At 42.2% G+C, this 27597-nt stretch overlaps 2 protein-coding genes across 2 annotated transcripts in view; both read left to right on the forward strand.

Annotated features, from left to right (window-relative positions):
• SMG8 (SMG8, nonsense mediated mRNA decay factor) lies at positions 2844–8550 on the forward strand. The gene is made up of 4 exons (XM_003358119.4): positions 2844–4658; positions 5254–5399; positions 5634–6506; positions 8051–8550. Exons 1-4 carry the CDS (start codon positions 2894–2896, stop codon positions 8246–8248), a joined length of 2982 nt encoding a protein of 993 aa, XP_003358167.2. The 5' UTR covers positions 2844–2893; the 3' UTR covers positions 8249–8550.
• GDPD1 (glycerophosphodiester phosphodiesterase domain containing 1) overlaps positions 15090–27597 on the forward strand; it is a 46395-nt gene continuing 33887 nt past the window's right edge. The window contains exon 1 of the mRNA XM_003358124.5: positions 15090–15380. Coding sequence (XP_003358172.4) covers positions 15239–15380 — 142 coding nt within the window. The 5' untranslated portion in view covers positions 15090–15238. The remainder of the gene's footprint in view (positions 15381–27597) is intronic.

Raw genomic sequence — 27597 nt, forward strand, 5'->3', positions numbered from 1 at the left:
CAGTATTGAAATGTGTTCTCTCTTACATCTTTTGCTAATTTTTATAACAGGCTTTATATTGTACCTGCAACTGCTATGGTTTCATTAAATTGTTGTAACTGCTGTGGTTTCATGAAATTGTTGCTGATCGTATGCTTCCAGTGTTTGAGACTGAATGTCACCCACAGAATACAAACATCTGGGGTACATCTGGTTATGTTTTCAAATAAAGAATAGTACAAAACTTCTGGTCTTTATCTTTTTTAATATCTTTTTACTAGAAATATAGCACATACAGGAAAATACATAAGACATATAAATATATAAATTAACAAATCATAAAACACTCATGTAACCACCAAGAAAGGGACATTTCTGTGACTTTAGAAGCCCTGCCTTTTCCCCTCATCATAATCTCTTTCCTCAAGAAGTAACTACTGGTGTACCTGTCATGGCGCAGCGGAAACGAATCCAACTAGGAAACAAGAGGTTTCGGGTTTGATCCCTGGCCTCATTCAGTGGGTTAAGGATCTGGCGTTGCCATGAGCCGTGGTGTAGTTTGCAGATGTGGCTCAGATCTGGAGTTGCTGTGGCTGTGGTGTAGGCTGGCAGCTGTAGCTCTGATTAGACCCCTAGCCTGGGAATCTCCATATGCCTCAGGTGTGGCCCTCAAAAGACAAAAAATAAATAAATAAAAAAATAACTACTGATCTGCTTGCTTTTCCCCTCTAAATATGCATCCTTAAATACTATAGTTTATTTTGTTTGCTTTTGAACTCTGTAAATAGGATCATACATTATATATTCTTTTGTTTTTGGCTTCCATCTACATTATACTTAAGATTTAACCATGTTATTATGCAATGCTGCAGATAATTTTTTTTGGGGGGGGGGCTATACTTACAGCATGAAGGAGTTCCCAAGCCAGGGATCCAACCTGCTCTACAAGTGTAACCAGAGCCACAGCAGTGACAGTGGTGGAGCCTTAACTCACTAGGCCATGAGGGCCTAGATAGTACATTTTTGACTTATGAATATAGTTAATAATTCACTATTGTCAATGGACATTAGCATTGTTTCTATTTTGGAGCTATTATGACCCATGCATGCCATTATGAACATTCTTGAACATGTGCTTGTTTTTTTTTTTTGTTTTTTTGGTTTTTCTTTTTATCTTTTTAGGGCTGCACCCACAGCATATAGAGGTTCCTGGCCTAGGGATCGAATCGGAGCTACAGCTGCTGGCCTAAGCCACAGCTACAGCCACAGCAATGTCAGGTTCAGGCTGCGTCTGCACCTACACCACAGTTCACAGCAACGCCGGATCCTTAACCCACTGAGGGAGGCCAGGGATCAAACCTGTGTCCTCGTGGATGCTAGTCAGATTCATTTCCACTGAGCCATCATGGGAACTCCTTGAACATGTACATTTGCAAGAGTTACTTTAGTGTGTATATCTAGGATAGAACTGCTAGGTTATTAAGTATGCCTAGGGGTTCCCCCTGTGGCACAGCACATTAAGAACCTGACTGTACTGGCTCAGGTCACTGTGGAGGTAAGGGTTCAATCCTGAGCCTGGCACAGTGGGTCAAAGGATCCAGTGTTCCTGCAGCTGCAACTTGGACATGATCCCTGGACCAGGAACTCCATATGAGGCAGGGTAGACAAAAAAGAAAAAAAAAAAAGTCTACAAATAATACATGTTGGAGAGGGTATAGAAAAAAAGAGGGTATATCAAAAAAAGGAAGAATGAAATATTGCCATTCAAAGCAACATGGACTATCCTACTGAGTGAAGACAAACATACCGTATCACTTATATGTGGAATCTAAAACATAACAAAAATGAATTTATTTACAAAATAGAAACAGACACATAAATCAAACTTACGATTACCAAAGGGAAAAAAGGGGGAGGAATAAATTAGGAGTATGGGGATTAAGCGATACACACCACCATATATAAGATAGATAACAAGGATTTACTGTATAGCACAGGGAACTATATTCAGTATCTTGTAATAACCAATAATGGAAAATAATCAGAAAAAAAAAACATGTATACCTGAGTCATTTGCTGTACACCTGAAATTAACACAATATTGTAAATCGCTATATTTAAATAAATCATTACTTATAGTGAAGAAAAAGAGGTGAGATGAGTGGGTGGGTGAGTAGTGGTATGTTAAAAAGAAAATAGGATATAGAAAAAGATTAAGGTGTACAACAGGGGAGATCCCACAGTGGCACAGTAGGTTAAGGATCTGGTAGCTCCACTGCCACAGTTTTGGTTTGGGTTCCATCTCTGGCCCAGGAATTTCCATATGCCATGGGTGCGGCCAAAAAGAGGGGGGAAAGGGAAAAGATTAAAGCAAGAAAAAAACAAACAACAACAAAACACCCTGGTAAAATACGGTCAACATTCACCTTCCTCTTTTGAGGAAGGACAGTTAATGAGGCCTGTTGCAGATGCTCTATAAGTTTTTGACAATATTAAATCTAGCGTAAGATGAATATAATTCCTCTTCCAAACAACATACTTCTGCCTTATCTTTCGCGTAATTATTGTCATTTTAGAATTGTCACACACTCTCTCCTTTTCACTAAGATGATTTTGTAACTTTCAATGCTCATTAAACGTGTTGTTTTTCCAGAACAAACAAAAACTAACTGCTTCCAAATGTTTTTCTGATATCTCAACTCCTATAGTTTATGGTTAAGGAAACTTTAAACCAGCTGAGGTGCAGGATTAGGTAAAACCTAGGTGAAAAACTAGGACAGCTGAAGCGCCAGGCGGAACCTAAAGTGAAAGTAGAAAGCAGAACTGAAGAAGCAGAGGACGGATTTCAAACGCGGACGAGAGCCGGTTGCGTTTACGGTGCGGACCGGAAGAACTCTAGAGTAGTCTCCGCACCATGGCGGGTCCTGTCAGCTTGCGAGAGCTTCTGATGGGCGCTTCAGCCTGGACAGGCGCTGAAAGTCCCGAGGGGTCCCCTACCGAGGGCGGTAGCAGCGCAGCTGGCGGACCAGAGCCTCCTTGGCGGGAGGATGAGATCTGCGTGGTGGGAATCTTCGGCAAGACGGCTCTGCGCCTGAATTCCGAGAAGTTTTCACTTGTGAACACGGTTTGCGACCGACAAGTCTTTCCCCTCTTTCGCCAGGAAGATCCTGGAGACTCGGGACCTGGAATCAGGACCGAGGCTGGGGCCGTCGGGGAGGCTGGTGGAGCCGGGGACCCTGGGGCAGGTGCCGGTTCCGGGGATCCAGTTCGGGGAGGTGTAGCTGCCGCGGAAGGGAATCGAACTGAGCCAGGTTCCCAAGACTACAGCCTCCTGCAAGCCTATTACAACCAGGAAAGCAAAGTTCTGTATCTTCTTCTTACTTCCATCTGTGACAATTCCCAGCTTCTGCGGGCTTGCCGGGCCCTTCAGAGCGGAGAAGCGGGAGGCGGCCTCTCTTTACCTCATGCAGAAGCGCACGAGTTCTGGAAGCATCAAGAGAAATTGCAGTGCCTCAGTCTACTTTACCTTTTCTCCGTCTGTCATATCCTGCTTCTGGTCCATCCCACTTGTTCCTTTGACATCACTTATGATCGAGTATTCAGAGCCCTAGATGGACTGCGACAGAAAGTACTGCCCCTCCTCAAAACAGCCATTAAGGATTGTCCAGTTGGCAAAGACTGGAAGCTAAACTGCCGACCTTGCCCACCTAGACTCCTTTTCCTCTTTCAACTCAATGGAGCACTCAAGGTGGAACCCCCTCGGAACCAAGACCCAGCTCATCCAGACAAGCCCAAGAAGCATTCTCCCAAAAGGAGACTGCAGCATGCCTTGGAGGACCAGATCTATAGAATCTTCCGGAAGAGTCGTGTCTTGACTAATCAGAGTATCAACTGTCTCTTTACTGTGCCTGCCAATCAAGCGTTTGTGTATATAGTGCCTGGAAGCCAGGAGGAGGACCCAGTAGGCATGTTGCTGGACCAACTTAGAAGTCATTGTACTGTGAAGGACCCTGAATCTTTGCTGGTCCCTGCACCCCTTTCTGGGTCCAGGCGATACCAGGTGATGAGGCAGCAGAGCCGACAACAGCTTTCTTTCCACATTGACACCAGCAGTTCCAGTTCTTCAGGGCAGCTAGTGGATTTCACTCTTCGGGAATTCCTATGGCAGCATGTAGAGCTCGTCCTAAGCAAGAAAGGTTTTGATGACAGTGTGGGCAGAAACCCACAGCCTTCCCATTTTGAACTTCCTACTTATCAGAAGTGGATCTCAGCAGCTTCAAAACTATATGAAGTAGCTATTGATGGGAAAGAGGAGGACCTGGGATCTCCCACTGGGGAGCTAACATCTAAAATTTTAAGCAGTATTAAAGTCTTGGAAGGGTTTTTGGATATTGACACAAAATTCTCAGAGAACCGGTGCCAAAAAGCTTTACCCATGGCCCATAGTGCTTACCAGTCAAATTTGCCTCATAACTACACAATGACTGTCCATAAGAACCAGCTTGCCCAGGCTCTTCGAGTGTATAGTCAACATGCTAGGGGTCCAGCCTTTCACAAATATGCCATGCAGTTGCATGAGGACTGCTACAAGTTTTGGAGCAATGGCCATCAGCTCTGTGAGGAGAGGAGTTTAACTGATCAACACTGTGTGCATAAATTTCATTCACTACCTAAATCAGGTAGCTAAAATTTTCTCAGCATTTTGAGAGCAAAACTTGGAACTGTGTGTTTATTCTTGTTTTAAGAGAGTTTGTTCACTCTGTATTGACATTTTAAAAAGAGAACCCTACAGAAATTTAGGTACATCAGATTTGAGTTTGTTCTGCTGCTGTGAAAAGAAAAATCATTTATGACTACTAGTTGTTTTCTTGTGTTTTAAGAATGAGCCCTAGGGAGTTAGTAAATGAGGACTACTAAATATCAAATAAATAACAAAGTTTCAGGAATTTCATATTAACATTTTTATCTTGGAGTTTTTGTTTAACTAAAATGAATATAGTCACTATGATGATAAAATCTCCTTAGAAACCCTAAAGCTTTAGATTAAGAAATGTGTATGATTTCCTGTATTTTTGCCTGCTTCTTCTATTAGGTGTGTTTGGTCAAGTTTTTGTGTTTTTGGTGTTTTGGGTTGTTTTTTTTTTTTTTTTCTTCTTCTTCTTCTTTCATTTCCAAAGAACTATTTGGAGAAATTTGGGGGTAAGATACAGTTGTATGCCAAGTATTTGTCTCTGAATTGTGTGTTTAAAATTAATAGTGACTTATATTTTCCAGGAGAAAAGCCAGAGGCTGATAGAAATCCTCCTGTGCTATATCACAACAGTCGAGCTCGATCCACTGGTGCGTGTAACTGTGGAAGGAAACAAGCACCTCGAGATGATCCCTTTGATATCAAGGCAGCTAACTATGACTTTTATCAGGTACGCTCCACATTTTTTTCTTCTTTCTCTTCCCTCTCTTTTGCTAACTACCATCTGAGTAAAAAAATATATTTTCAGAAGCAAAATATCTAGAAAAGTAAATGTGACTTACAGTGTTCTTTATATGTATCTATTTGCTTACCCATTAGCTGTTGAGCTTGCTTTTTAGAGTGAAAAATGTGTTGTTTTCCATGAAAAGGTCATAGGATTTTTTTTTTTTTCCTTCCTTCATAGCTTCTGGAAGAAAAATGTTGTGGAAAACTGGATCATATCAATTTCCCAGTATTTGAACCAAGTACTCCAGATCCTGCTCCTGCCAAAAACGAGTCATCTCCTGCCCCTCCAGATGCAGATGCCGATAAACTTAAAGAAAAGGAGCCTCAAACCCAAGGCGAGAGCACAAGCTTGAGTTTAGCTTTGAGTTTAGGCCAATCCACAGATAGTTTAGGTACTTATCCAGCTGATCCACAAGCTGGAGGAGACAATCCAGAAGTTCATGGTCCAGGAGAAGTAAAAACTGAGAAGAGACCAAACTTGGTTGATCGACAGGCATCCACAGTTGAATATCTCCCAGGCATGTTACATTCAAATTGCCCCAAAGGTCTCCTACCCAAATTCTCCAGCTGGTCTTTGGTTAAACTAGGTCCCGCTAAATCTTATAATTTTCATACTGGTTTGGACCAACAGGGCTTCATTCCAGGAACAAACTATCTTATGCCTTGGGACATTGTCATCAGGACTAGAGCTGAAGACGAAGGAGACTTAGACACAAATTCTTGGCCTGCTCCAAATAAAGCTATTCCTGGAAAGAGAAGTGCAGTTGTAATGGGAAGAGGGAGACGGCGAGATGACATAGCTCGAGCATTTGTGGGCTTTGAATATGAAGACTCTCGAGGTCGGAGGTTTATGTGCTCGGGACCTGACAAAGTAATGAAAGTTATGGGAAGTGGGCCCAAGGAATCAGCTTTAAAAGCCCTGAATAGTGATATGCCCTTATATATCCTGTCATCATCTCAGGGCAGAGGGCTAAAACCACATTATGCTCAACTTATGAGGCTTTTTGTTGTGGTTCCTGATGCTCCTTTGCAGATAATACTCATGCCTCAGGTAAGAAATACAACCCTTTTTGGCCTCACACAAACAAAAGTGCTGATGCTTGTTTTGATTATTTGAAAAAAGAACAGGGTATCAAACTAATTAAATGGGTCTTGGAGTTCCCTCGTAGTGCAGCTAGTTTAGGATCCAGTGTGGTCACAGCAGTGGCTTTGGTTGCCACTGTGACATGGGTTTTGTTTTTGACAAAAACAAAAACGAACTAGCCTGGGGACTTCCTTGGGTGTGGCCAAAGAAAAAAAAAGATCTTAATTTTATTTTATTTTATTATTTGTCTTTTTTTTTTTTTAGGGCCACACCCATGGCATATGGAAGTTCCCAAGCTAGGGGTCAAATTGAAGCTGCAGCTGCTGGCCTATGCCACAGCCACAGCAACTCGGGATCTGAGCCACATCTATGACTCACACCTCGGCTCATGGCAACACTGGATCCTTTTGTCTTTTTTTGTTGTTGTTGTTGTTGTTGTTGTTATTGTTGCTATTTCTTGGGCCGCTCCGCAGCATATGGAGGTTCCCAGGCTAGGGGTTGAATCGGAGCTGTAGCCACTGGCCTACGCCAGAGCCACAGCAATGCGGGATCCGAGCCTCGCCTGCAACCTACACCACAGCTCACGGCAACGCCGGATCGTTAACCCACTGAGCAAGGGCAGGGATCAAACCCGCAACCTCATGGTTCCTAGTCGGATTCGTTAACCACTGCGCCACGACGGGAACTCCAACACTGGATCCTTAACCCAGTGTTGAGACCCTGAACAAGGCCAGGGATTGAACCCACATCCTCATGGATACTAACTGGGTTCATTGGTGACCCACAATGGGAACTCTTAATTTTAACTACCTCTTATACCTAATATTCTATTTCTTGAAAAATAAATTGGAGGTGTGTTAATCAGGTCACATTATCAATTCACATCATTTGGTTAGAGGAAGAACCTGAAGTTCAAAATCTGTAGAGTGGCTCAGTGGATTAAGGATCCAGCATTGTGACTGCAGTGGTTTGGGTCTCTGCCGTGGTGCAGGTTCAGTCCCTGGCCCAGGAACTTTCACATGCCAGGGGTGCAGCCAAAAAGAAAAAGAAAAACACAATCTGTAGAGGGAGTTTCATCATGGCTTAGTGGAACCAAATCTGACTGGCATCCATGAGGATGCAGGTTCAATCCCTGGCTTCGCTCAGTGGGTTAAGGATCCAGTGTTGCCGTGAGCTGTGGTGTGGGTCACAGATTCGTTTCATATCCCACATTGCTATGGCTGTGGTGTAGGCCAGCAGCTGCAGCTCTGATTTGACCCCCTAGCCTGGGAACCTCCATATCTCCATATGCCACAGGTGCAGCCCTCAAAAAGACAAAAACAAAAACGAACAAAAAACCAAAAAACTGTAGTAAATCAGGATGATATTTGAGATTACTTAATGTAATATCAAATATGATTGGAGTGGTTTTGTGCTCTTTGAACTTATCCTTTGCTTAGGCATTTATCGTTCAGGTGTTTCTTACTGGAAAAAAAAAATGTTAAAATGATTACATAACCTGTGTTTTCCAGGTTCAACCAGGCCCACCACCATGTCCAGTATTCTACCCGGAAAAACAAGAAATCACTCTCCCATCTGATGGCCTCTGGGTTTTGAGATTTCCTTATGCCTATGTGACTGAGAGAGGACCTTGTTTCCCTCCAAAGGAGAACGTGCAATTGATGAGTTACAAGGTGCTCCGTGGGGTTCTTAAAGCAATAACACAATGAATGCTTTCCAGCTAATACAGTCCTAAACTTGAGCTGGTTTTTGGTTTTGGTGTGTAGGGATATTTTTTGGTACGTGATACTGTGTTTTCTTGAACCCCAAATGTGTTTTTGTTACAGGAGTTCAGTATTTGGACAGTCATTGTTCCACTATTTCATGATATTGTTGATATTTATTGTAAATAGGGGTACAACTTCCTAATAAACATTACTTCTTCTAGAAAAGGACATAAAATATGTGATTGACACCTCTGTTTTCTCTTGTTTCTGTTTCATTGTCCGTAATAAAATGTATTTCTGGTATAGCCGAATGTCATATGATGTTGAGCCAGAGCTTTGTTTTTGCTAATATGATGTCTTAGCTGGGATTTTCCTTAAGATAGTGCTCCTGAAATTATCTTGAAATCAAGATGATCCAGGAGTTCCTGTTGTGCCTCAGGGGGTTAAGAATCTGAGTAGTAGCCATGAGGATGCAGGTTCCATCCCTGGCCTCACTCAGTGGGTTAAAGGATCTGGCATTGGAGTTTCCACTGTGACACAATGGAATCAGTGCCACTGTGCCCGGATCGGTGTTGCTGCAGCTGTGGTGTAGGCTGGCAGCTGCAGCTCCAATTTAACCCCTAGTCTGGGAACTTCCTAGACAGATGTGGCCATTAAAACAAACAAAAAAAAGATGATCCAGTAGGTTATCTGGTAATGGCAAAAAAAATGTCCGTTGTTTGGTTTACAGTTCTGCTACCTGAGTTAGATTGTTTTCTTCTTACCATTTTATTCTTGGACTGTTGAAATACCATATATATGAACTCCTAAGTGATTCCAATTTTATCAATTCATATCCATTTTAACTTTCACCAGCATCAACATGATGGCACTGATATATTACTAATTAAGTATGCAGAATAAGTTAATATACCAAAATTCTAGTGTAATTGATTATAGTTTCCTAGACACATTGGTTTTGAAATGCTAAGCAAATAGAAATTGAGATTTTTGTCTTAGTGTATATGAAATGTAATATCTATTTAACACATCTTGCTGCCAGCTTAAAACAGTTACTTAGGTTTCAATTTTAAAATATATAGACAGGAGTTCTTGGAGGTCCCATTGTGGCTCAGAGTGTTAAGAACCCAACTAGTATCCATGAGGACCCAGGTTCAATCCAAGGCCTTGCTCCATGGGTTAAGAATCCAGAGTTGCTGCAAGCTGGGGGTAGATCACAAACACAGCGTGGATCCTGCACGCTATGGCTGTGGTGTAGGTCAGCAGCCACAGCTCCGATTTGACCCCTAGCCTGGGGACTTCCATATGCCACAGGTATGGCCTTAAAAAGAAAAAAATAAAATCTAAAGAGAGGAGTTCCTGTTGTGGAGCAATGGGATCAAAGTGTTTCTGCAGCACCAAGATGCAGATTTGAACCCCAGCCAGGCACAGTGAATTAAAGGATCCAGCATTGCCACAGCTGCAGTGTAAGTAGCAATTACAGCTTAGATCTGTTCCCTGGCCTGGGAACTCCATATGCTGTGGCCAAAATAAAATGAAATAAAATCTATAGAGAGAAACACATAATTGGAAACCAATTTAAAACTATAAATTAGGTGTGTTTTTTTCTTCTTTTAGTTGGGTTCTTAACCTGATGAGCCACAACAGGAACTTCTAATTAGGTGTATTTTTATACCTATTCCATTGTAGTTTAATTAGGAGGAGAATCTGAACCAATATGAACATTATTATTATATTCTTCTTTCATTCCATCCTTTTTTTTATCCTTTTCCTTTTTATCTATTATTCCTTTATATTAGTTTTAAAAATCACAATTACTTTTGTATTAGGCGTGGTTCTTGTCTGTTGCATTTGGGAAACATAGCTAGATTGTTCTGTAGGACATGTATTAATAGTTTTGTTTTGGAGTTCCCATTGTGACTCAGTGGTTAACAAATCCGACTAGGAACCATGAGGTTGCTGGTTCAATCTCTGGCCTTGCTCGGTGGGTTAAAGATCCAGCATTGCCATGAGCTGTGGTGTAGGTCGCAGACGCAGCTCAGATCCTGAGTTGCTGTGGCTTTGGCCTAGGCTGGCGGCTACAGCTCTGATTTGACCCCTAGCCTGGGAACTTCCATATGCTGCATGGGTGCCACCCTAAAAAGACAAAATAAAATAAAATAAAAATTGTAGGAAGTAAATAATATTTTATTTTTGAGTGCTTTTTTTTTCTTCTTTAGCCAACTCACAGCACATGGAGTTCCCAGCCAGAGCTTGGATCAAGCCACAGTCCTGACCTAAGCTGCAATTGTGGCAATGCCAGGTCCTTGACCCACTGTGCTGGGCTGGGGATTGAACCTGCTTCCCAGCATTCTCAAGATGCCACCAATCCTGTTGCGCCACAGTGAGAACTCCATGCCTACTATTCATAGGACTAGTATGGTAAATCTTATGAAGTATCTATTTTTTTATTTTTATTAAAAAAAATTTTTTTTAGGAGTTCCTGTTGTGACACAGTGGAAACAAATCCAATTAGGAACCCTAAGGTTGTGGGTTCGATCCCTGGCCTCACTCAGTGGGTTAAGGATCTGGTTTTGCTGTGAACTGTGGTGTAGGTTACAGATGTGGCTCAAACCTGTCATTGCTGTGGCTGTGGTATAGGCCAGCAGCTGTAGCTCTGATTAGACCCCTAGCCTGGGAACCTCCATATGCTGCAGGTGCAGCCCCAAAAAGATTATTTTAGTGCCACACCCGCGGCATATGGAGGTTCCCAGGCTAGGGGTCAAATCAGAGCTGTAGTTGCTGGCCTACACCACAACCTCAGCAACTCAGGATCCAAGCCTCGTCTTCAACCTACACCACAGCTCAGGACAACACTGGGTCCTTAACCCGTATCTAATTTTTTAAGATGACTTTGCATGTTGGTTTATTTAGAGTCACTTTCCCCTGCACTAACCTATGAGGCAGCTGTAGCACTGCTGGATATACTGTGCCAGGCCAAGGATCAAACCTTCATCCTGGCACTGCAGAGATGGCACCGATCCCATTGTGCCACAGTGGGAACTCCAAGAGTATAAATCTTGATTCTTTCTAAAACTATTGAAACTAGATAGATAGATAGATAGACAGACAGACAGAGATACAGATATAGATAGATATATGTGTGTGTGTTTCTTTTTTGGCCACCCCGTGGCATGTGGAGCTCCCAGGCCAGGGATCAGATTGGACCTGTAGTCATGACCTAAGCTGCAGCTGTGGCAACACCAGGTCCTTAACCCACTAGGGATTGTACCCAGGTCCCAGCGCTGTCAAGATGCTGCCGATCCCACTGCACCACAGTGGGAGCTTCTGAATCATATATTTTTATTCCCTCTCTTGTTACATATTTTTTCATGTATAAAATTGTACTATACCAGTAGATTCAAGCCAAAAAGAATTGACTCCACCACTTAGGAAACCTGACAATTTATTTAATCCTTGAGTGTTATTTTCCTGAAAATGGTAATAAGTATTATTTCTCACAAAGGGTGGTTATGAGGATTGAGGAGAATACATAAATCTCCCACTAGAGGGACACATAGATAAATTCTTGATAATAATTACAATTTATCTTAAATTTACTTTTTTTTTTTTTTGTCTTTTCTAGGGCCGCACTCGAGGCATATGGAGGATCCTAGGCTAGGGGTCTAATCAGAGCTGTAGCTGCTGGCCTATACACAGCCACAGCAACGTGAGATCTGAGCAGCATCTGTGACCTACACCACAGCTCATGGCAACACCGGATCCTTAACCCACTAAGCAAGGCCAGGGATCAAACCTGAAACCTCATGCTTCCTAGTCGGATTCGTTAACCACTGCGGCTATAACGAGAACTCCTTAAGTTTACTTTTTAAAGTATCCTGTAAATCTTATAGCTCAGGAGTCTTTGTTCGTTTTAGTCCTACCTTTTATACTCAGGTAAACAGTGCCTTGTACACGTATCTGTGGGTAAGCACTATGACATACAGCATGTTTGTTAACTTGGTTTGTATCTTTCCTCTTGCATCTTTCTGTGGTCTTTTTAAAACTGGGTTTAGTTTTTGTTATTTAGTCTATGCTTTATATAAAACAGCACAATTTTGCACAAATGCCAGCTAATAGTTTGATTGTTTTTAAATTTAATACTCTTTTTTGCTTTTTTAGGAATGCACCTGCAGCATATAGAGGTTCCCAGGCTAGGGGTCTAATTGGAGCTGCAGCTGCTGGCCTGCAGCACAGCCATAGCAATGCCAGATCCTTAACTTACTGAGTGAGGCCAGGGATCAAGCATGTGTCCTCATGTTTACTAGTCAGATTCGTTTTCCACTGAGCAATGACAGAAACTCCTAATTTAATACTCTTAATAATGTTTATTGGCCTAAGTTGGCACAGCAGCTCATTAGGTTGATGTCTGGAGATAATTTGTTTTATGTCTTAACACTGTGTATTAATTTGTTAATGAGCCCGACTAGTATCCATGAGGATGCTGGTTTACTCCCTGGCCTCACTCAGTGGGTTAAGGATCCACTGTTGCCATGAGCTCTAAAAAGCAAAAAGGGGGGGGGGGCAAGACTATTTTCCAATCTTTCATTTTTCAGAAGATCAATACTGTCTTCTCCAATTCCTTGAATAAAAATTGGTGACATTGTGCATAGGCTTGAGGAAACTACTTAACCTCTTTGGATATCAGTTTTCTCTTTACAGTGAAACAGGCCAGTGATTTCTGATACTCTTTCAACATTTTCCCCCTACGATAATTGATTGCTTATGCTGACTTCCTTTTTTAGTTTAAATAATGTCTATTAAATTTAGAGGTCTCTTGTAAATTTCCCTCAAAATATGGCCTTCATCTTGGAAGATATCTCTCATCACATTGATGCAATTTTTAAAAAATTCCCAGGCTAGGAGTTCCCATTATGGCTCAGTGGTTAACGAATCCAACTGGGAACCATGAGGTTGTGGGTTCGATCCCTGGCCTTGCTCAGTGGGTTAGGGATCTGGTGTTGCTGTAAGCTGTGGTGTAGGTTGCAGACGTGGCTCAGATCCCGAGTTGCTGTGGCTCTGGCGTAGGCTGGCAGCTACAGCTCCGATTTGACCCCTAGCCGGGGAACCTCTATATGCTGCAGGAGTGGCCCAAGAAACAGCAAAAAGACAAAAAAATAAAATAAAATAAAAAATTCCCAGGCTAGGAGTCAAATCAGAGCTGCAGCTGCTGGCCTACACCACAGCCACAGCAATGCTGGATCATTAACCCACTGAGCAAGGCCAGGGATCAAACCCGAATCCTCATGGACAGTAGCAGAGTTCGTTACCACTGAGCCACGACAGGAATTCCTTTCTGCTACTTTTAAAATCTAATGAAGGCCCTTGTTTTCAAGAATCCTCAAAATTTTATTTAATCCTCCTAGAGAATCTTTGATAAGTCATTAACAGAATGTGAGAGTTGGAAGCTCTCACTTAGTAAAAAAATAAATTAATAAATAAATTTTACAGATGAGGAAAAAAGAAAGAAATTCGCTTTAGGCCAGAATCAAGAATTGCATGATTTTCCTTCTTTTTTTCTTTTTTCCAGCTTTTTAGGGCCACACCTAGGGCATATGGAGGTTCCCAGGCTAGGGGTCGAATCCGAGCTATAGCTGCCAGCCTACACCACAGCCACAGCAATGCAGGATCGGAGCCAAGTGTGTGACCTATACAGAGCTCACAGAAACGCAGGATCCTTAACGAACCAGGAATCGAACCTGCCAACCTCATGGTTTCTAGTCAGATTCCGTTCTGTGACCCACGACAGGAATTCCCTAGAATCATATGATATTTAAACAGTCACTCTGCATTATATTTCTGTAGGAGACCCGTAGTTCTGGTCAAATGTTCACCCTCAGCCTGTGGCTATAATTCGTTTGCACTTAAATGTGGCTCTTAAATTGTAGTAGTTTGGTTTGTGAGGGATGAGTTTCCAGTCTTAGCAAGACTTTTACGTGATAGCCTGTAAGTCTGTTAACGTTTCCTTTTTTTTTTTTTTTTTTTTAATTTTATTTATTTATTTATTTTGTCTTTTTGCCATTTCCTGGGCCGCTCCCGCGGCATATGGAGGTTCCCAAGCTAGAGGTCTAATCGGAGCTGTAGCCGCCAGCCTACGCCAGGGCCCCAGCAACGCAGGATCTGAGCCGCGTCTGCGACCTACGCCACAGCTCACCGGATTGTTAACTCACTGAGCAAGGGCAGGGATCGAACCCACAACCTCATGGTTCCTAGTCGGACTCGCTAACCTCTGCGCCACGACGGGAACTCCCTCGTTTCCTTATTTTAAAGGGACCTGTAAGTCAACAAATATTTGACTGCGTACCTATACAAGGCATGAGGTTTGCATTTTCACAGTGAAATGAGAGAGGAAAGGAGCTGTCCCTCAAAGACCTGACTGATAAACTAGGACCTTTTATGGTATATGTGACAGAAGGGAAAGTTCTCGCCTGGCTGAACAAATGAATGGGTACATGTTTTAGTAAGCTCCAAGTCCTCCATCGGTAACAGTTCTTTGCAATTTCTCGAGTAGGGGCTAAAGATGGGCCCTGGTATCTTCCCTTTCTGATTTGGACTTTCTAATTATGTCAGGCCTTCCTGAAGGCGATCCTTGAATAGCCTTTCCTGTCGGAGTGACAGCGGAGGTACCGGCAGGTTTCCAAGCTTTCCCCTCCTTTTGGAGCGCTGAGAGTCCTATCACAATGCTGAGTCCTATGACAATCGCTCGCTTCGGGACCTCCGCAGGCTCTTACCCAGCAGCGGAGCGCGCTTGCGTGCCGGAGCCCCTTTGTTGCTCGGCTGCCGGGGTCGGATGCGCCTGCGTAGTGAGCCGGCGCCGACAAGTGCGCTGCACCACCGGCACCGGCTGGGGGCGAGCAGACCTCGAGCAGCTACCGCCGCCGCCGCAGCCGTTGCGACGGTCTCAGCCGAGTTCAGAGGGCCAGGAGGTGGGAGACTTCCCACACGGTGGCTGAGATGTCGTCCTCCGCGGCTTTTTATCTTCTCTCTACCCTGGGAGGGTACTTGGTCACCTCCTTCTTGTTGCTCAAATACCCGACCTTGCTGCACCAGAGAAAGAAGCAGCGATTCCTCAGTAAACACATCTCTCACCGCGGAGGTGAGAGGGGTCCCCAAAACCCGATGGCGGAGGTGGGGGGAGGCTTCTTTTTCAGGCTGGAGCTGAGGGTCCTCCGCAAAAGGCAGGCGCGTGGAGATACGTGAGAGTTCGAGGAAGGATGGGCGTGTGTGGGTAGAGGGCTCCGCCGGAGGTGAAGGCACTGCGAAGGGGAAGACGTCTGAAGGAAGCAAGGAGTCTTGAGACAGAGCCAATAGAGGGATCTCTCGAGTGCCGCGATGTCAGGGGTTCTCACAAAGAGGAAGGACCAGGGTGAAAATGAAGGGTAGATGGAGCGGATGGAAGATGATCACAAGGTCTCTTCCTAGTAGCGAGGCACAAAGGTGGGAGCGTCGGGCCGAGCCGGGGGTACCCCGCCGGGGGAAACCGGGAGCAGATAGCTTCCAGACAGCCAGTGATGGGGCGAACTGCTTCCAGGGCTGAGAACTGCGTGAACCTGGAGCTTGCTGCTGCCCAGGCATCTGCAGTCCTTGGGGGGGCCGGTCTCAATTCCACCCCTCCGCCCCAAGCATGGTAGTTGAGAAGAGGGGAAACTGAGTCCCTGATCCGGGGTCACTTCCCAAGGTCACAATTAGAGCTCGGGCTGGACAGGGATAGGAACTGGAAAGTCCTGATTCCCCAGGCTCCGAACCTCGTACCTGTTTTTATTTTCTTTTTTTCCCCAACCCTACCTTGCACCCCGGCAGTGACACCTGGATTTTCAAAAGAAAAAGAAAAATTAGTTTATGACAGGACAGTATTGTTTGAAGAAAACAAAGAAGTTTCTTTTGGAACTGTGTCTTGCCAAAAGGAGCCTAGATAGTGTACCCTCTAATTTCCCAAGCAGTAGGCCAAATCTTTGCCTCTTCATTATTGTGTAATAATGTGTCTTTATTTCATTTTAAGCATGCTGTATAAAATGTTGTGAAATTGAATTATTTCAATCAGTTTTAGCTGTTCTTTCAAGATGACTTACTAGGTTAAAATTGCTTAGAATTTACAGTCTAATACTTGAAATGGTAAATTCTAGTTTACAGGCTACAACTTGATTTAGTTACATGACTCCTTTTCTAATAAGAATTGGTCAGAATAAGGTTTTACGTATCATATAAGTACATTAGCATTTTTCTTTATAATCTGTTTAGTTTTATCAGACACAGTACTAAAGAATGACTTGAGTATGCTGTATGCTGTCTCCCACTTTTTTTTTTTTTTTTTTTTTTTTTTAGCTTTTTAGGGCCACACCCACGGCATGTGGAGGTTAGGCTAGGGGTCAAATCGGAGCTGTAGCCGCTGGCCTATACCACAGCCACAGCAACATGGGATCCAAGCACGTCTGCAGCCTACACCACAGCTCACGGCAGTGCTGGATCCTTAACCCACTGAGTGAGGCCAGGGATCGAACCTGCAACTTCATGGTTCCTGGTAGGATTGTTTCCACTCTACCACAACGGGAACTCCACTGTTTACCACTCTTGAAAAGCATCAGTGGTTTTAATGGATCTATCACCAGCTAAATGCCATGCTATTTCTTACTTGGTTTATCTGTATTTTAATAGATTCAAAATTAAACTGTAGGATGAGTATGACAACTAATGTGCCTTCAACTGCTAAAGCCGAAAACCAAATTTTAGTGTTTGAGTTGTTGCCATAGAAATGATTTTCAGTGGTTGTAGTCCTATTCTTGAGATAGGAAGGAAAACAAAAACAAAACTAGATCCTCTAAAAACCTATCTAAACCACCCTTAGGGGTAATCTAGATTTTATTTTAGAAGAAATAATCTTGTTAACTCTGCAGACTTGAAATCCGTTTACCTGTAGTAAGTTCCTGTGTTGGTTTAATAGCTTTTGTTGAGGATGCCACCAAGTAATACAGTTGAATCCAGAGTGATAGAGGATGTGTTTACTAAAAAACACTTTGTAGCTCAAGATACGAAGTTTCTGGAAAATAATAGAGTAGCAAGAAGTCAGCTCATTGCTTACTTTTTTCTCTAGGGCACTGATAACAGCAATCTGTCTTATTTGTGCATATCTCTCCATGCATATCACTGACATTTAGGCTAATTCTTTTTTTCCCTAACTCCACATTCATTCAGGTAAACCAGATATATGACCTTTCCAAGATTGAAATATTGATCATCATATGTGTATAAAGTATATACACACTTGAATGGCTGTAACTTGAATTTTTTTTTTTTTTTTAGTGAGGCAATTAGGTGATTATTTAAAGAGAGAAGAGAAGTGCAGAGAAAATACAGAAAACAGGAGGGGTTGGGAGTGGAAAGGGAGAGATAAAGACACAGACAGTAAGAAGTTCCCGGCAGGGCGCAGTGGTTAACGAATCCGACTAGTAACCATGAGGTTTTGGGTTCGATCCCTGCCTGGCCTTGCTCAGTGGGTTAAGGATCCGGCGTTGCCCTGAGCTGTGGTGTAGTTTGCAGACATGGCTCGGATCCCGCCTTGCTGTGGCTCTGGCGTAGGCAGGCAGCTACAGCAGGCAGCTACAGCTCCGATTCAACCCCTAGCCTGGGAACCTACATATGCTGCGGGAAGCGGCCCTAGAAAAGGCAAAAAGCCCAAAAAAAAAAAAAAAAAAAAAAAAAGACAGAGAAAGAGAGGAAGAGCTATAACTTGAAACTCTTAATGTGTGTGCTATATTATATCTGCTATAAAAACATTATCACCTGAGTCAGATTCTGGACCTACCATTAGCTAATCTTGGGACTAAGCCTCAGTTTTAGTTTCCTTATCTCGAGATGAAGGCCTTTTACCTTGTGCTCTTTGTTGGGTTGTTATGAGGATTAGGTATACAGAAAGGACTTTGGAAATTGTTTAGAAATATAAGCATGGATACAGGGAGTCACGTTCATATTTTGCAATGAAAACTTTGAGTTGAGTAAGAAGAAATGAGATCACCCTACACTTAATGTTTTCAAAGTTTTTATTTGTTTGTTTTTTGCTGCACCCGAGGCAGGAGCAACCTGAGCTGCAGCAGTGACAACACCACCTTGAACTGGTGGCTCCACAGAGACAAGTCAGATCATTAACCCACTGTAGCACAGTGGGAACTCCAAGAAGGAACGTCTTTACCATAAAAGTTTCTACATTTTATTTTCCTTACACTAGAGAGAAGCCAGATCCCCAGTTTACCACGCCACAAACTCAAAGTTTCAATGAACATTGGTGCCTTTTGCTAAGACTGATTGTCCTTCAAAGTAGAAAATACTCTCCATGTTTCAAAAATTAAATTCTGTAGGCCTGCTTTGTTCTTACCTGTTTAAAGCATACATTGTATTACATTATATTGTAATAGGATATATTAATATACCTGCTTCCCTTACTAGACTGTGGGTTCCTCCAGGGCAGATTTCAGATATTATTAATGCTTGGTTCTCTAGCCTCTAGTACAGATCCCAATATCCATTTAAAATAATAACTTATTGTCTAACTAATTATCTACTGTGTGCTAGATACTTTCCCTGGGGTTTCCTTATCTTTTTGACCAAACAACGCTTTTGGTACCTACAGTATATTGATGAAATACCAATAGGACCAAAGTTAGATCTTTTGGATTAGATCAAGAGCAAGCAATACTCTCAAAAGGCTATTTTTTGTAATTTCTCTATGAAATTATGAACTTTATTAATATTCTTCCAGTGTTCATAAATGACTCATGTTCATTGTAGAAAAGTTGATTTGTTTCACTCGGAAAGAAAAAAAGAAAAAAAATAGTTCCTAGAACTCACCATCCAGATATAAAGTCTGTTAACATTTTGAAGTATGTCCTTTAAGTACATGTTTTACTACATTTGGAGTCATACTGTAAATACACTAATTTCAGATGCCCACTGAACTAACTAGGGATAGGATAGCAGGGAAATTACTTTAATACTCCCTAATCTATCTCTGTGGGCCAATTGAGTTAAGTAATAGGCTTTTCAAAAAAGAGATGTGTTTGTTATGCTTCAGTGGTCGAAGAATTTTATAAAATCACCAACGGATAAAATCCTCACCTTGGGAGTTCCTGTCATGGCACAGCGGTTAACGAATCCAACTAGGAACCATGAGGATGGGGTTTCGATCCCTGGCCTTGCTCAGTGTGTTAAGGATCTGGTATTGCCGTGAGCTGTGGTGTAGGTTGCAGATGTGGCTCGATCTGCCATTGCTGTGGCTCTGGCATAGGCTGGTGGCTACAGCTCCAATTCAACCCCTAGCCTGGGAACCTCCATATGCTGCAGTTGCAGCCCAAGAAATGGCAAAAAAAGACAAAAAAAAAAAAAAAAAAAATCCTCACCTTGGAGTTCCCATCATGGCTCAGTGGAAACGAACCCAACTAGCATCCATGAGGATGCAGGTTTGATCCCTAGCTTCGCTCAGTGGGTTAAGGATCTGGCCTTGTGATGAGCTATGGTGTATCAGGTAGCAGATGCAGCTTGGATCTGATGTTGCTGTGGCCGTGGCATAGGCCAGCGGCTACAGCTCCAATTCAACCCCTAGGCTGGGAACCTCCATATGCTGTGGGTATGGCCCTAAAAATACAAAACAAACAAACAGACCCTCACCTTCCCTCCTTATCTTTCTCCCTTGGTCTCAAGGCATCCTGCCACAGATCAGTTTGGCAAGTGATAAGTTTGAGGATAAGTGTTGCTCATGCATAATGGCTACTTCTTGGTCTTATAATTGAATTGGTTGTTCAAGGAGGAAATTGAGGCATCAATTTGAGTCTCAAGAGTGTCACTGGGAATACCATTTTGCAGTTTCACCCTGAAACCTGTGCTCCACATCAGGGTATTAATTCTTTCTCTTCAGCTTTTCTTCTTTCTTTCTCATTCATATTTTCAGGGAAGTCTTCTTTACTTGTCAATGAAGACTTTTTTTTTTCCAACTGGCGTGCTAATTCCTACTGATATCTTATTAACATTGGAGTAATTTAGGGAGTTGCTGTCGTGGCTCAGTGGTAACGAACCTGACTAGTATCCATGAGGTCAAAGGTTCAAACCTTGGCCTCGCTCAGTGGGTTAAGGATTGGGTGTTGCCATGAGCTGTGGTTAGGTTGGCAACTACATCTCTGATTTGACCCCTAGCCTGGGAACGTCCATATGACACTGGGGCAGCCCTAAAAAGACAAAAAAAAAAAAAAAAAAAGAGAGTAACTTGTCATTTAATTAATAGTATTTTCCTGCTTAATAAAGCAAAATAAAATGTACATACTTATTTTCAGCAATAACTATACATGTAACTTAAACTGTATGCAAAGTTTGAAAAACTAAATTTCATTACCGAAAAATTTGAAATTATGGCAAGATATATAAAAACCCACTTATCATTGAAAAGAGTATACATGTGGTGATTAATTGGTAAAGGCTGTCTTTGTATTAATATACACTTTGAATATCATTTTTATGGGGTTCCTGCTGGGTTAAGAATTCCAAAACTGCAGTGGCTCAGGTCGCTGTGGAGGCACAGGTTTGATTACTGCCCAGTGCAGTGGGTCAAAAGATCCACTGCAGCAGCTGTGGCATAATTCACAGCTGTGGCTTGGATTCAGTCCTAGCATTTCATTAATATTTGAAATATAGAAATAATTCTGCAGCATTCCTGGGGTCCCATACTGAGAAATGTCCTTTTGTATATACCATCTCTAGTCCTTATAAGCTCTTCATGCTCTTTTTTTTTTTTTTTCTTTTTTGGGCCACACCCGAGGTATATGGAAGCACCCAGGCTAGGGGTCAAATCAGAACTGCAGCTGCTGGCCTACACCACAGCCACAGCCACAGTAACAAAGGATCCAAGCCTCCTCTGTGACCTACATCACAACTCATGGCAGTGCCAGAACCTTAACCTACCAAACAAGGCCAGGGATCAAACCCTATTCTTCATGGATCCTAGTTGGGTTCTTAACCTGCTGAGCCACAAGGGCAACTCCTAAGCTCTTTATGCTCTTATAGAAATCATATATACTGTTGTCAAGTTGCAGTATAAATGTTGAATGAATGGATTTAGAAATGAAGAAGGAACTTTATTGCTTTATTTACTGAATAACTCCATTTTGAGAGAGGATTATATCTTCAAATACTAAAAAAATTTTTTTTAATTGGAGTTTCCATTGTGGCTCAGTGGTAACAAACCCAACTAGTATCCATGAGGGCTTGGGTTCAATCCATGGCCTCACTCAGTGTGAGTTAAGGATCTGGCATTCCCAAGAGCTGTGGTGTGGGTTGCAGACATGGTTCAGATCCCGAGTTGCTGTGGCTGTGGCTGTGGTCACATTCAATCCCTAGCCTGGGAACTTCCATATGATGCAGGTATGGCCCTAAAAAAGGTACATTTTATTTGCAATAAACGATCTTTCCAATATCAGAAAATATCTAATTTTGAAAGTTGTTCTTTTTTTCTTCTTCTTTTTTGGCTACCCAATGGCACATGGAATTCCTGGGCCAGGGATCAGATCCAAGTAGCAGTTGTCATTTCAAGCCACAGCTGTGGCAAAATGGGATCCCTAATCCGCTGTGCCGGGCCAGGGATCGAACCTTTGTCCCAGCGCCCCCAAGACACTACCAATCCTGTTTCGCTACAACGGGAACTCTGAAAGTTGTTCTTTTGTGGCTGGTGGACGTTGTCATTTTTGTCATTGGTTTTGTAAACATCACACATAGGCATACATATAGCATGTAAACAAAAGATGTTAATGGTGGTTGGAGCATAACTGTAAAACAACTCTACAATTTTATTGAACGTTTATTGGTATATAAAACATTTGGGGAGCTCCTGTGGTGGCTCAGCAGGTTAAGAACCCACCAGAGTGTCTGAGAGGATGTGGGCTCCATCCCTGGCTGCACTCAGTAGGTTAAGGATCCTGTGTTGCTGTGGCTGTGGTATATGCTGGCAGCTGCAGCTCTAATTTGACCCCTAGCCTGAGAACTTCCATGTGCCACAGGTGTGGCCCTAAAAAGAAAATTACAAAAGTATTTGGGGGGTAAAAAGCCAACTAAAGAGATATTTCTTTCCTTTACAGCATTTAAATCTAAAGATGCAAAGGAATGTTTCCTTTACTTTTCCTATCCTAACAGAATTTAACCAATCACAGAGTAATTATGAAGCACTATGTAAGAGGAAACATTAACATAGAATAAAAATTTGGGAAGTGTAGTTTTGTGTAGTATTGGGAAGTGAAGCTTTCTCAAAGAAGTGAAAAATGTAAACTAGTGAAGAGAGAGGCGGGGGGACATAAGAAGAGAAATTATGAACAAATTGTGTTAGGACAGCATGTAAAATCTATGATACTCATTCTCTTCCACATTTCATAATTCATTTCATAACTAAAATTAAACTTGTTTACATGTAGAATGTTATTTGCAAAGCCAGGCCTTAAGCTGCTTATTGAGGGAAAAGAAAAATTTAATGGCAAACATGCTCTATGAATGAGATGATGATAATTGGAAAGAGAAGAAATTCAAATCATTTCATGAAAGAAGAGCTATCACCAAAGAAATCCTTGGAGAGGAATGGCATGCTTTTAAATTAGTCCCTTAGTTACTCTCCAGGTTTTTACCATATGAATCTAACAAGTAACTTATGACTCCGTTAAATTGAAATAAAGTGCCGTAGGAATGGCAGCATAGAAACTGCAGCATATTGTGGTAAAAAGGGTAGGATCTGAAGTCATACTGCTTATGCTTGAACTAGTTCCCCTTGTTGGTTACGTGACTTTACCCCAATTTTTTTTCTGGAGATGGTAGTACTTGCCGTGGTTCTGGACACTTTAATGAAATAATATATAAAATACTAAGCACAGTATCTAGCTTCTATTAATTTTATTTATATATTTATTTATTTATTTATTATTTTTTGTCTCTTTGCCTTTCCTAGGGCCGCTCCTGAGGCATATGGAGGTTCCCAGGCTAGGGGTCCAATCGGAGCTGTAGCCACTGGCCTACACCAGAGCCACAGCAACTTGGGATCCAAGCTACATCTGCAACATACACCACAGTTCACGGCAACGCCAAATCCTTAACCCACTGAGCAAGGCCAGGGATCGAACCCGAAACCTCATGGTTCCTAGTCGGATTCGTTAACCACTGCGCCACGACAGGAACTCCTAGCTTCTATTAATTATTAATATCTTGACTACCTTTTAAGCATTTGATTTAATTAATTGATTGATTAATTTTTGGCTGTGCCTGTGGCATGCAGACAGAAGCTCCCTGGCTGGGGTCAAACCCATGCCACAACAGCAGCTCAAGCCACAGTTGGATCCTTAACTTCCTGAGCCACCAGGGAATTCTCATGTCTTATTTTGTACTGGCTATTAATTTTATAAACTTATAAAGTAGATCAAAGATCTTAAGTAATAATATTTGCATGCTTAAGCCATTAGGTTTAAAATGAATTAAAATGATTGTGGGGAGTTCCCGTTGTGGCTCAGTGGTAATGAACCCAACTAGTATTCATGAGGACATGGGTTCAATCCCTAGCCTTGCTCAGCGGTTTAAGGATCCAGTGTTACCTTGAGCGGTGATGTAGCCCACAGACGAGGCTCGGATCTGGTGTTGCTGTGGCTGTGGCAGAGCCGGTAGCTGTAGCTCCAATTTGACCCCTAGCCTGAGAACTTCATACACCGCAGGTGTGGCCCTAAAAAAAAATGTGGAAAGCAGACATAAAAGACAACAGAACTTTAGTGTAAATATTAGTAACAAAAATTATATTAACTATGGGGAAATGTTTTTTCAGGGTTCTGAATCTCTAGTTTATATTTTTCCTAACTCCTTTCCCTCAAAACAAAAAGATTAAGCAGTAAGTATCTTTGAACTTTTTTTTTTTTTGGTCTTTTTAGGGCCACACTCATGGCATATAGAAGTTCCCAGGCAAGAGGTTGAATCAGAGCTGCAGCTGCCGGCGTACACCACAGTCAAAGCAACTTGGGATCCAAGCTGGATCTGCAACCTACACCACAGCTCGTGGCAACACTGGATCCTTAACCCACTGAGCAAGGCCAAGGATGGAACCCAGGTCCTCACGGATACTAGTCAGGTTCATTACCACTGAGCCACAACCGGAACTCCTCTTTTGAACTTTATAATGCGGCACATTTCAAGCATCTACCAAAGTGGAAAGACTCCATTACCCGGGAATTCCCATCATGGTGCAGCAGAAATGAATCCAACTAGGAACCATGAGGTTGGGGGTTCGATCCCTGGCCTCACTTGGTGGGTTAAGCCTCTGACATTGCTGTGGCTGTGGTGTAGGCTGGCAGCTGTAGCTCCAATTGGACCCCCCTATCCTGGGAACCTCCATATGCTGAGGGTGCGGCCCTAAGGAAAAAAAAAAAGAAAAAAAAAAAAAGACTCCTATTACCCAGATAAAATTGTCAACTCATACCCAGTCTTGTTTCATCTGTATCCCTGCCCATTCTTCTCACTTGGAGTATTTTCAAACGGATTTCATATCATTTCAAACTTAATAAATATTTATTGACACTTTTGTGGAAGATTCTAATACATGTGTATTACAAAGCCCTTGTTATTGGAATTTGAGATAGCTAATAAATAATGCTGCTTACTTTTTCTTCCCAAGTTGGGAACCAACTTAGAAATAAAATGTATGCATCAGAAAGTAAAGATAAAAGTATTTACTTTATTACTAATAGAGCTGAATTTGGACTCTGTAATGCCCCCTCTGAATTAACACTAAAACCAGAGGCCTTTTCTTTGCATTGGCAGGGCCTGCCCTGGCAAACTTTCTGCATAAATGAGCAGAAATTTTGTTCCTTCTGAGGGTGGGCAGTCCAAATTAAGAGGACTGTGAAGGATTGAGTTACAGACAAACAGCTCTTTCTCCTATGTCATTTCTGCTCCCATTGTGAGGACTATATGAGGGAATAAAGAAGGGTTAAGAGTGTTTTTTAGTTTAGGGATAGCATACATGAAGTAACACTGACCTTAAGTGTACAGCTTAATTTTTTTTTTTTTTTGGCTTTGACTATGGCATGCAGAAATTCCTGGGCCAGTGATCAAACCCCAGCCAGAGCAGTGACCCAAGCCACAGCAGTGACAATGCCAGATCCTTAACCTACTAGGCCACCAGGAAACTCCTAATTTTATTATTTATTTATTTATTTGGTCTTTTGTCCTTTTAGGGCCGCACCTGCAGCATATGGAGGTTCCCAGGCTAGGGGTCTAATCAGAGCTATTGCCGCTGGCCTACACCACAGCCACTGCAACGGGGGGTCCTTAACCCACTGAGCAAGGCCAGAGATCAAACCTGAAACCTCATGGTTCCTAGTCGGATTCATTAACCACTGAGCCATGATGGGAACTCCCTGGATACTCTTAATCAAAAAAAAAAAAAAATGTGTGCATACATCCAAGTAGTCATTACTTAGATCAAGATATGGAACACTTCTAGAATCCCATAAGATTCCCTTGGTTCCCTTCCCAGTCTGTCCTCCTCCATTCCCATAGGTGACCACCTCTCTGACTTTTGTCATCATTGATGATTTAAGACCGTGGTTTTCAAAGTGTGGTCTGTGGACTCCTGGGAGTCCCTGAGACCTTTCATGGTTCTAAAAGGTCAAAAAAATTTTCAGGAGTTCCCGTCGTGGCGCAGTGGTTAACGAATCCGACTAGGAACCATGAGGTTGCGGGTTTGGTCCCTGCCCTTGCTCAGTGGGTTAACGATCCGGCGTTGCCGTGAGCTGTGGTGTAGGTTGCAGACGCGGCTCGGATCCCGTGTTGCTGTGGCTCTGGCATAGGCCGGTGGCTACAGCTCCGATTGGACCCCTAGCCTGGGAACCTCCATATGCCGAGGGAGCGGCCCAAGAAATAGCAACAACAACAACAACAAAGAGACAAAAAAAAAAAAAAAAATTTCATAAGACATTACCTACATTTTTACCTTGTTAACATTTGTGCTGATGGTTCAGAAGCAGTAGTGGGTAAAAGTAGTGTTGCTTTAGCATGAATAAAAATACTGGTAGGGGGAGTTCCCATTGTGGCTCAGAGGAAACAAATCGTCTAGTATCCATGAGGATGTGGGTTCGATCCCTGGCCTCACTCAGTGGGTTAAGGATCCGGTGTTGCCATGAGCTGTGGTTAGGCACAGACATGGCTTGGATTCTGCATTCCTGCATTGCTATGGCTCTGGTGTAGGCTGGCAGCTGCAGCTCTGATTAGATCCCTAGCCCGGGAACTGCTAGATGCCTAGGGTGCAGCTGTAAAAAGAGGGGAAAAAAAAAAAGAAAATACTGGTACCAAATGTATTTGTTGCCATTGTATTTTTCACAGTCATGCACTCACTTTTTTTTTTTTTTTTCAAGCCGGTTTCACATAATAACTTTGATGGGGGTTTCCTGGTGGCCTAGAGGTTAAGGATCTGACATTGTCTCTGATGTGGCTCAGGTCACTGCTGCGGTGTGGATTGGATCCCTGGCCCCAGGAACTTATGAATGTCATGGGCATGGCCAAAATAAAAAAGAAAAAGAAAAAAGAAAATCTTTGATGTATTAGTAAAAATTGATAATTTTATTAAAGTTCAATCCTTGAATACAGGTAACTTGTAATATTTATGTAACAAAATTGGGAGTACACAAAAAGCACTTTTGCTGCATACCAAAGTATGATTATGGTTGTCTTGAGGAAAAGCACTTATGCAATTGCTTGAATTCTGAGCTGAATTAACCTTTATTTTTTCCAAAGAACACCATTTTTACTTGAAAAATGGAGTGAAAAACTGCTTGTTCAGACTTAAGTATTAGGCAGATATGTTCGTGAAAATTAATAAAGTGAGTCTGTCATTAGAAGGAATATAATCTAGCTGCCTTCTAATAAAGCAGTTCCAATGATTAAATTTGAGCTTTCAAGCAAGAATTAGACTTTTGAAAAACTTGTACCACCCACTGTGAGCTTGGTAGCTTTCCAGTTCTTAAAGATTTTCCTGATGATATCAGGTATTAATGAATGTGATTTTAAAAAAATATTTTATACAAAAAATATTTTATAATGAAATGTGTTGATACTTAGAAGATCAGCATAATTCAGTGAGTCAATATTTTCTGAAAACCAATTCATTATATTATAAAACTATGCATGAGTGAAAGGTCCAGTCAAACTTCAAGGTGGACCAATCAGTGTTTATGTGTGAAACAGTCATTGACATGGTTCAAACTCCACATTGCGACTAACTTTTAAGAATCTGCCATTTATTGAATTTTGGTGCAGTTTCA

Source organism: Sus scrofa, chromosome 12 (assembly GCF_000003025.6).
Source record: "Sus scrofa isolate TJ Tabasco breed Duroc chromosome 12, Sscrofa11.1, whole genome shotgun sequence".
NCBI classification, from domain to species: Eukaryota; Metazoa; Chordata; class Mammalia; order Artiodactyla; family Suidae; genus Sus; species Sus scrofa.